An 11,085-nucleotide genomic window follows, 5' to 3' on the forward strand; every position below is an offset into this window, starting at 1 on the left:
ACTCCTAGCTGCTTACCCAAGAGAAATAAAAACATGCCCAAATGTTACAGGAATGCCCATAGTAGAGAACAGATAAACAAACTATGGTATAGCCACACAATGTAATAATACTTAGCATTAAAAACAGTACTGATGTTGTATGTACTGATACCTACAACAACATGATGACTCTCAGAATTACTATGCTGAGCTAAGGAAACCAGACACAAAAGATACATACGGTATATGATTCCATTTCTATGAGGTATAAAAATAGGCAAAACCAATCAACAGTCATAGAGATCAGACAAGTGGTTGCCTCAGAGAGGGATTAAAGGTTGTGGGGAATTGACTAGAAAGGAGCATAAGGGAGCTTTCCGTGGTGATGGAAGTGTTCTGTATCTTGTTTTCGGTGGTGGTTTACAGAGGTGTATACAATTATCCAAACTCACTGAATGTATCACTTCACTGTATGTAAATTATACCTGGATAAAAAACTGGAAGTAGGAGAGGAGGAGGAGGAGGAGGTGGTGGTGGAAGAAGGTGGAAGAGGAGGAAGAGAAAATGGGAGCAAGGGAGGGAAGGATATAAACCAGTTGCACTGATCCATGAGCCCAGTTTGAACATTTTGTTAAGTTAGTGGCTGTCATACCTGCTGGTGCTTCTTAAATTGTATCAAGATGTTATGACAATAACATGAAAGGATGTGATTATTTTTTCCATTTTGATGGAGAATATTAATTTAATGGCAAGATAGTTCTCATTTCAAAGCTTTTTCTTCTGTATATTTTTCTCATAATTTAGCACTTGCTTCTACTTGAGTCATCACAGGCTAATAAATTGCATAGAGAACTGGAAAACTCAGAACGTTAACAGAAAGATCACAGCCAGCCCTGTTTAGTACAATAGCTCATCTTCTCCTGGACACATATGCCCATGGTTGTGATTTTATGCTGCATACATGAAACACAGTCAGCTTTGCAACTAATGAAACCAATCCTTATTTAGAAGATAGAATGTTCACCTTTGAGGCATGAAGCATGTTGACCAATCATGCTGTTCTACAAAGAGTACCATGACTTCTAGGTCTCTCTGAGTCAAAATGGACTGCGGTTGGCCTAATTTTTGTGGTGCCAACCCATTACTAGCCCTATGTCAGGTGTCCCCAAGTCCCAAAGTGGCAGTCATGTAATCATAATTCAGCAGCTATCCTCAAGCTCCTACAATCATGATAAAGCCAAAACCCATAGCAACAGGGCTTTTTAGGAGACCAGGGGACTCTCAGCCCTGCCTATCAGAACCCACCTCTCATCTTCTACTTAGCTCTGCTTGGTCAGTTTTAATCAATGTTGATCCCTCACCCACAGCAGCAGAAACACCAGTACCTTGAGTTTGGAGTAGCCTTTTTGAATATATTGTCCACATTTTTCATGTTCCCCTGTGGAAGCATAAAATTTACTCCACCAGTCAACGATTTCTTCCTCCTAAACAACATGCCAAAATGGAAAAACCTTTAATGATGACCTGGATTTATAATCGATGCAAGAAAAGCTGTATATAATAGGTAGCAGAAATAGGTACTGCTAAACCTGCAACAGCAACAGGTGAGATTATATGACTTTTGTTTACCTGGACACTGGACAAAGCATTGAAGATTCTTCTGCCCAGAAGCTGGAGGAGAAATGATCATCCTCGGCCAATGAACTATGTTTACCTTCAATGCCCATAGTTATACTAGATGATTTTCTTACACTCTATGGATGAAATCTGTTGATTTGTCTGCTTTTACTTGTTACCCTGTTGACTTGTTATTTACATCTACAAATTAAAATAAAACCTCCAATATATGTTTTTTCACTATCTCATTTCCCTAACCCCTTTTAGCCAACAATATATTGCATGTGATATAATGCTCATGAAGCCAAGGATGGGGAAAAAAACTGGTTCTATTAAAACTCTCTCCCTTATATTATGAGTCTTAACAGCTTGGAGAAGTTGTTTGACCTATCTCAGCACCAATTTCTTCATCCACTGAATGGGATAAGAATGCTACCTGCCTCCATCTACGTCTGACGATAGTTTTGGAAGTTGAATAAGGTCATTAAGAGAAAGAGCTTTGAAAACTAAAAATTGTGAAATAAAAGCAGGGAGGCATTATGGTTAGTTTAGATCAGTGGTTCCCAACTAATCCACAGAGATTCTGACCCAATCAACTGGGGTGAGAGCTAGGCATTTAATGTTTTCAAAAGCTGCCCAGGTGATTCTAAATGTGCAGCCAGAGTTGAGAGCCTCTGGTTTAGATGGGTGGTTCTTAGTTGGGCAGAAGAGTAAGTCAGAGTCACTTGTAGAGGTTTTTCTAACTACAAAGGGCCTCCTCTTAGATTTGTAACAAGAACAGATCCTCATCAGACCTGCCATTGCTTATGTTAACCTACTTGGGAAATAATTCCAAAAATACAGAATGTTACCTGCAATATAACCACTAGTTGGGTTAGAGGGAGTGGAGAGAGGAAGAAGAGACACTCATTTCTCATTGGCACATGCACACACACACACACTTACACAGTAATTTCCCCTTTAACGGCCAGCAACCCACTCCTGAATCTAGAAAAGTTTCCTTATGTATCAATTATATGCAGAATCTACAGGAATCTTAAATAAAGCCAAATATGTAAAATGGTTACCTTTTCTGTCAGCTGCTCATGCATATGAATGGGAAGGATGAGAATAAACCACATAACAGGACACACGGGTATGGATATCCCACAAACATTAGATTTAAAGAGAGAGAGAGAGTAAATTTATTTTCATGCATACTTTTATATTATCAATATTTTATAGATTGTTTAAACTATCCAAGGTGATCTCATAATTAAACATACCTTATTGGCTGCTTCCCTGAAGATGTGCAAAAGAGTTATGCATAGTATGAAAATGAAAAGCTTGGAGGTAGCCACCTACACTTCATATTGTCAATGGAGTTAAACAACCTTATTATCGCCCAACACCATGGTCACATGAGAGAGGGGTAGCAGCTCTTAAAGAACATCCCCAATGTGGCCTAATCCTAATTCGTTCAAAAATCCTCCCATCAGAAGACGAGGATGTCTAGCATGACTTCAATGTCATCACAGAGGTACCTTCCCTGGGTTTTCTCCATGTCTACAGCAGAGCACCAAATAAATGTCCATCTTTCAGAATTGTCCTATCATTAAGTTTTTCATTGGCCACATCCTTGTATTTGAATATCTTTGTGGAGAATCTACTGCTGATCTCAGGGACATCAGGGAGATAAGAGAGTCAAGAGCTGGGATGTTGAGATTTGTTTTCTCTTGGCACCTGCTGGGACACTAGCCAAGCTTGCCCTCAGAATGAACTGAGGTAGCATTTTTGAAAAAATGCTACCCAGACCTCCTTTCTGAAATCCTAGTTCAAGTTCATTTCTAATGTAGGGTGAGAACAACTCAGCTACAAACAGCTCCTGCGGCTGCTATGTTAGACACCACGGACTTCTTTTGTAAATCCCCCTCAGTATTTTCTGGATTTTGGCTTTTATTTAGCCCAACAGAACTGCCAAGAGAGCAGAGAGACAGATAGATATATCAATTCTTTCTATTAGACTCATACCAAAGCAGGATTAAGGATTAAATCACCACAGCTGAATTGAGATTTTGGAGAGAATGATTTTCTACTGAAAGTACGTTCCCATTCTGAATCACTCCTAAATTCACATTTTTAACAGTTCGTCTATTCACGTCTATTTTCAACTACTCAAAATCATTTTAAAGAAAAAAGAAAAACAGTTTATGATTTAAAAAGTGTTATTAAAATAAATGTCTGATTTTTAAATTTAGGATTAATTTTGGGGAATTTATTCATGCACGTCTGTTCATCAGTTCATGTGTTAGTTAAACAAGCTGAAGCATCCTGCTCTATTATATCCAATGATGAATTTGCAGTGGGCATAAAATTATTAAATGGCACAGAAGATTCTCCCTTTAGGCTTAAACAATCATATTTGTTTAAAGAGCACCTGTCACTCCAAAATCTGCTAATAGAAAGAATCTGAAATGAGAATTAAAGTCTCCAGACTGAGGCTCCCAAAGTCCCAGGCAGCTTCATGCATTTTTCTTATACATACATACATGCACTGTCGTTGGAGAAGCCATTTTGCTGAGTGCTGTTGACATACTCCTTAAGCACTGGAATTGGAAGGTAATTGTTGAAACACCCATGTCAGAATGTCCATGTTATCTGGCTAGCACTTACCAATTTGACTCAAATACTTCTTTCTCATTTTTCTTGTGGTGGGGTCAAGTCTATTTGTGAAGAGCTCCCATGCACATCACAGGGTAATGTTGTCAGTTTCCATGAGCATGGGACTGTCATCTAAAGCCACAGCCTCCAGTCCCCAGCCCCCAGCAATTATAAAGTTAGTTTTGATTGGCTCCTTCAATTTATCAAGATACAATAGTTAAATTGAGTTAGTGGTACACATGTCAATTACAGAACATAAGCAAGCTTGTAATTGACTCTCCCAAAGCTCAACTTTGCTCAGTTGACTTTGCATAGCCATGCGATGCCTACCCAGATAATCTGATGAGCAGATGGAATCGGTTTATGAGAGGAGATTTTGACTGGCCTTTCTTGTCAACACAGTGTACCTACCTCAGGTAGTGTTAGGGGACAAGCTGCTTAAAATCCTTTACAGGACAGTGGGGATGACTGATGCCACTATACTCAATCCTGCAGTGTTCGATTCTAGTGATGTATATATTGAACTTTCATCATGTACTGCCGTAGCAGCTTGGTCATCTTAACTATTGTTAAGAAATGAGTGAGAACATTGACATAGATCAGATTTCTTCTTCTGGATTCCCCCTGGTGCCTAGGGCTACTGAGTACACCAAACCAAACCAAACTCACCGTCATCAAGTCAGATCCAACTCATAGTGACCCCTCGGGTTTCCGAGGCAGTATCACTACAGAGGTTGATTGTACCATCTTCCTTGCAAGGAGTGGCTGGTGGGTTTGCACCACCAGCCTTCTGGTTAGCAGTCAGATGCCTTAGGCACTATGCCACCAGAGCTCCTACTGAGTACACAGCAGGCATATAATGAGAATGGATTGACAATGGGAGGTGGTCAAGTTGGAGGCAGATTATAGAGCAGAGTTCTAAACAGCCATTTTCCAGGGTAGTTGTGCAAATCTGCATAAAGGGTATAAGTATATTATACTTAACTTCTCAGGCTGCTATTGTCATTCTGGGAATATTTTGGGTTGTTTACAAAGTGAAAATAGTAGTTTTGTGCCATGGGATGGCAAGTTTGAGGCTGCCATTTGTGACTGTGTAGGATCCCAGAGAGGAATCAAACACACAGTGCTGGCTGCGGAGGCCACATTTAACACAGTCCAATTGTTAGTGAGTTTAATGCGGTGGGAAGGAAGTGGATTTTTTTTAAAGCACTGTTTATCGACATAACATATTAAAGTGCAATCATGTGCATTTCTTGGCCAGTTTACACGTTAAACCATGCTGTGAAAGTCCATCATAAATGCCAACAAAAACATGACGATATTTGATGTTTTCTTTTTTCTGGGCTTAGACTTTTCTTATTTTTTTTTTTTTCCTTTCCTTCTTGAAAAATTGGCTTGAATGGTTTTAAAACAGGAACCTGACCCTTTATACCCATTTCTCCACTTCAAAACCACAGCACCATTTAAAAATCTGGGGTGTCCCCATATACTGACAAATGGGGTTATTAAAAATCCTTGACACTTGTGCTTCATGTAGGGAAAAACACTGGTGTGCTGTGTATGTCTCTGCTGTGAATGTTGCAAGGTATAAATGTGCTTCTGAAATTTCTCTTTCTAGCAAATAATATCACGCACACATTGTCATCTTAACTATCAATGAGTGCAAGGTCCAGATTCTTTTCTCTACTGAGTCCTTGATAAACTGGTTGGATGACTAATATTTTATAATGCATTGAATGGCTGTTTGACTCAACTCACCAAATGCTTAGGCATCTGGAAGATAAAAGTGCCATAACTCAGTGATCAGTTCAGAAGCCTACCTTGGAAGCCAACAATGGTTTGGTATCTTCTACTTCAATGATGACATCCCGGCAAGGTGGGGCAGACATAAGTGAGGCTGCAGGACAAACAATTTCATAATCTAAAATCCAGCGGTGAACATTCTATCCCAAGTTTAACAGCCACAGGATAAGGCTTTCTGGATGAAGAGCACCACACTTGAGCGCAGAAAATAAACCAGTAATTCATCACTTTTCCCAACATGTAATAAGGTTTTAGGCAGTTTCTAGAGGACTACATGGTCCAATGTTCTTTTGTTTTGAACAACCAGCCCAGTGCCTATGCATAGGAAATGCTCACGAAAAATGTTGTGTCAGTTCATATGTTTAGAAGAGGGAGGAAGGAAGGGAGCAAGAGAGAGAGAGAACACTATAGCTAAAAAAGGCTCCATGTCTTGGAATTTATTCCTAAGACACACACACACAAAAAGAAAAGCAGGGGAGATAGTTGCATATTTCGGGCCTGAAGTTGCCCCTGTTCTCATGTGTGTACAGAGGGAGAAGGTTTTGGCTTTATATATAATTCCCAGAACTTTTGTGGCTCAGCATTTTGGAGTAAGAGCAAGGACTTAGGAGCAGCCTCTGGGCTCATCAGGTTTGGTTCAGCTGCAGGGAGTGGATGGCAAAGCCTCAAGCTGGGACAGGGATGGGGATGAAAGGAGGTGAGTACACTTTATTGAAGACGACATCAAGCAGTCAGACATTCAGCAAGAGACCAAACCCTAAACAGAACAAACTCTGCCGAGCCAAAAGGACGCTGATGAACTCACCCAGGTAACTGACATACAGAACATACAGGGAGGGAGGGAAGAAACATATTTAAAGTGTCTGCCATGTGCCAAATGGACTCCTGCATTGGGAAAATCTAGTGCAAAAGACCTCTTTAAAGTGTTAAAAAAACAAAGATGTCACTTTGAGGATTAAGGTGCACCTGATCCAAGCCATGGTATTTTCAATTGTCTCATGTGCATGGGAAAGCTGGACAATGATTAACCAAAAAATTGGTGCTTTCAAAATACGATTGGTAAAGAATACTGAATATACCATGGACTGCCAGAAGAATGACTGGAAGATTCCAGAGTTGTTGTGAAAATCTACACAAAGGGTCTCCAGTGTATTATGCTTAACTTCTCCTTAGGCTGCTACTGTCAGACTGGGAATATTTTGGGTTACTCCTTAGAAGCAACGATAATGAGACTTTGTCTCACGTACTTTGGATATGTTATCAAGAGCGACCATAGGAACATAGAACAGGAGCAGGATGCTGGAAAAGTGGAGAGAGTCAGCAAAAGGAGGAAGACCCTCCACAAGATGGACCGGCACAGTGGCTGCAACAACGGGCTCTAACACAGCAACATCGTGAGGATGGCATAGGATCGGCGCTGTTTCATTCTGTAACACGCGTGGTCACTAGGAGTCAGAACAGATTCGACCACAGCCAACAGTAACAACTATGTGCCATTCACTGCACAAAGCACTTCACTTACATCATCTCATTGGCCCATAAAAACCAATTGCTGTTGAGTCAATTCCGACTCATAGAGACCCGGTAGGGCAGAGAAGTGCTTCCCAGGGTTTCCAAGGCTGTCTATCTTTACAGAAGCAGACTGTTACATTTCCTCCTGATGAGCATCTGTTGGGTTCAAACTGCCAACCTGCTAACCACTGCACCACCAGGGCTCCTTTATGTCACTGAACCCCTCAATAATTCCATAAAGTATCTCCATTTTACAATAAACAAATTGAGTAGTAAATAACCTAGTTCTCTCTGGCCCCAAAGCTTGTGTTTTTGTTTTTAATTTTTATTGTGATTTGGGTGAAAGTTTACAGAGTAAATTCATTTCCATACAGCAGCAATTCATACTCATTTTGTTTCATGACATTAACTGCAATCCCCACAATGTTAACAGTTCCCTTCTCACTATTTCCCTGTAGTAGTTACCTCTGTGCATTCCTGCCCCCTGAGCTATCTCCCTGTGCAAATACAGTCTTTCTGTTCTCCTGTGATTGATCGTTCTAAGGAGTATATCTACGTGATGTAAATGTCCACCCTATATGCCTGTCTGTTGTTTGGCCAGAAGCCACAGTAGTGAGTTCAATTCCAGGCTTGAAGGGTAACTAGGGGCTGTAGGCTCAGGGGTCTCACCAGGCTCTATCAGACCAGTAAACCTGTTTTTATTTTTATTTTTATTTTTTTTTTTTTTTTATGATTTTGAGTCCAAAGCTTGTGTTTTAAGCATCACATCTGAGGCCAGAGCAGAATAGATGCTCAAAACAATGCTGAGAGAAATAATCAGGGAGACGATGGGGAGGCAGGACAGACTATTTTTTACGGCGCAGTCTGATATGTGGTTGCTGTGAGAGGTAGTTTTATATTCATGAACTAGCTCATTTCTATTAGTATTCCAAGATAAGCTCCCCTAGCTCCTGACAACTGCAACAACACAGAACAAGATGTGAGACTTGCAGGGATATGTGAACATGGCTCTGTGAGAGCTCACGCTCAAATTATCCATTTCCACTTCATCATCCTCATGTAAACAAAATCTTAGGGACAGGAAAATAAATTATTCTGGGTGCTTTCAACATGAGGCTAACCAAGGTACATTCCTCAACTCTTCGCCTGACATTAGTTTATGAAAGTACCAGACTGATGTAAAAGAATAGGCTCTGGTCTAGGGAACAAGGAGCCCTGTGGCACAGTTGTTAAGTGCTCGGCTGCTAATCATAAGGTTGGCAGTTCAAACCCACCAACTGCTCTGAGGGAGAAAGATGTGACAGTTTGCTTCTGTAAAGATTACAGCCTTGGAAATCCTATAGGGCAGTTCTACTCTGTGCTATAGGGTCACTGTGCATTGAAATTGACTCGAGGGTATGTGCTCTGGGGAACATTCTAACCCCCCCTCCCCTACAACATAAACTCTAAGGATTTTCCTCTTCTGGGGCTCTCTGAATCACTAACCAGAGACTTCTCCCTCAGCCCACCCTACCACTGGCCAACAGACACAAATGGGCCCACACAGGCAATTCTGGAGTCAGAAAAAATTTGCAGCATTTGTACCTTCTGATGGTATAGTGCCTAAGGCACTTGACTGCTAACCAGAAGGCTGGCATTTCAAACTTAGCAGCCACTCCTCGGAAGGAAGGTTGGGCAATCTACTTCCACAATGATTGTTGTTGTTGTTATTGTTGTTACATGCTGTCAAGTCAGACCTGACTCATAGCGACCCCTCCTTGGGTTTCCGAGGCAGTATCACTACGGAAGTAGGATTGCCCAACCTTCCTTCCAAGGAGTGGCTGGTAGGTTTGAACCACCAGTCTTCTGGTTAGCAGTCAAATGCCTTAGGCACTATGCCACCAGAGCTCCTGCAGTAAGTTTGGTTTGGTTTAATGATTTCACATATTTGGGCCAAAGAGCTATCTCTCATGAAAACAATAGTGGGGGAAAAAAAAGCTAGGAAAATGTTTTCTCTTCATTTAGTAATCCCCATATAAAACAATTCCTGAAGTTACAATCATTGTAATAATCTTTGTTTGTTATCAGAAATGTTGCTATTTCAGGCATCATCAATGGAACCTAGAACGTTTTGTATAGCAAAGTTTCTTCACAAACGGATGTAGAGTTCTGCTCAAACGTGACTGTGGGTTTTATTTCTTTTTCTCATTCTCTGAATAGGGGACACAGGGTGCTCAGACCCACATAACAGATGGGTTTCAGAGGCTCTGTAAAATTAATACCATGCCTTATGGAAGATGACGACAGAACTTTTAGTGACACAGCTGCTTAAACTGAAGACGTCTGTTTCAGTTGTGAAGCTACCAGTGATCAGCTGAGCATGTTCCAATCCTCTTATCTCATGAGGCCAGGGGCCTTGTCATTGCTGTGACTCAAACCCCAGCGATTAGCACAGGATAAAAGTTTCTGGCACAGGATAAAAGCAAATAACTATTGAATGGATAACAGCACCATGTTATATCATTAGCTATTATTTATTATGGAACTCTAAGGTAAGTATTAGGCCCTGTTCCATGGTTTGCTTACTAATGATATGATTTGTTGTTGTTGTTAGATGCTGCCAAATCAGTTCTGACTCACAGCAACCTGTGTACAGCAGAACGGAACTTTGCCCCTTCCTGTACTGTCCTCACTATCTGTGCTATGCTTCAGCTCATTGTTGCAGCCACCGTGTCGACCAATCTCATTGAAGGTCTTCCTCTTTTTTGCTGACCCTCTACTTTTCCAAGCATGCTGTCCTTCTTCAGGGACTGGTCGCTTCTGATAAGATTTCCAAAACATGTGAGACAAAGTCTTGCCATTCTTGCTTCTAAGGAACATTCTGGCTGTAGGATTTTGCAAGAATGTGATCAAGGCAAGTCATTTCAAATCATGAGGTGTTACTTTTTCCTCTATGGATAACACTGAAGTAATGTCAAATTAATCACAACCATATTGCAATGACTTAATGAGGTGGGACAACAGATAGAAAGCAATTGGAAATAAATATCCCCTCTTCCTTCAGTGCTTAAGAGACCCTAGGTTTTTGCCATCAAAGCATTTATCACACTGGAATGTGATCCTTTGTCTCCTGTCTGCCTTCCTTGCTGAACTATTGCCTGTGAGAGTGGAAACATGGCTATTTATTCACCACTGTACCCTCAACACCTAGTCCAGTGCATGGTACTTCACGGATGTTCTACAACTATGGTTAAATGGTGAAGCAAGTAACTTTATCCCCATCAAAGATGTGAGAATAGCTCCCTCTATCTTTCCACATTTCTAGTTGACAGGCAACTATGAAAATTTCATAAAGCACTTAACATTTTCTGAACAGAAGTCTTATGTTAATCTAGGAGCAGGATACTTCAGAGGGTAAGAGCTGGAGCCTTGGGTCCCTTCAACACAAGATTAGCACTCAAGTCTAGCTCTGCCACTTACTATGTGACCGTATAAACCAGTAGCCTTCAAGTCTATTCTGACTCTGAATACTGAACAGAGTAGGGCTGGGATCCA

General features: G+C 40.9%; 1 protein-coding gene across 1 annotated transcript in view; it reads right to left on the bottom strand.

Moving 5' to 3' along the window:
- MYOF (myoferlin) overlaps positions 1-11,085 on the bottom strand; it is a 179,860-nt gene that overhangs the window by 42,028 nt on the left and 126,747 nt on the right. Inside the window, 3 exon segments of the mRNA XM_042782367.1 lie at positions 1,365-1,463; positions 2,664-2,675; positions 6,057-6,133. Of these exon segments, the coding sequence (XP_042638301.1) occupies positions 1,365-1,463; positions 2,664-2,675; positions 6,057-6,133 (188 nt within the window).

Source organism: Orycteropus afer, unplaced genomic scaffold, assembly GCF_000298275.1.
Source record: "Orycteropus afer afer isolate SDZICR_OR568_19922 unplaced genomic scaffold, OryAfe1.0 scaffold00293, whole genome shotgun sequence".
Taxonomy (NCBI): Eukaryota; Metazoa; Chordata; class Mammalia; order Tubulidentata; family Orycteropodidae; genus Orycteropus; species Orycteropus afer.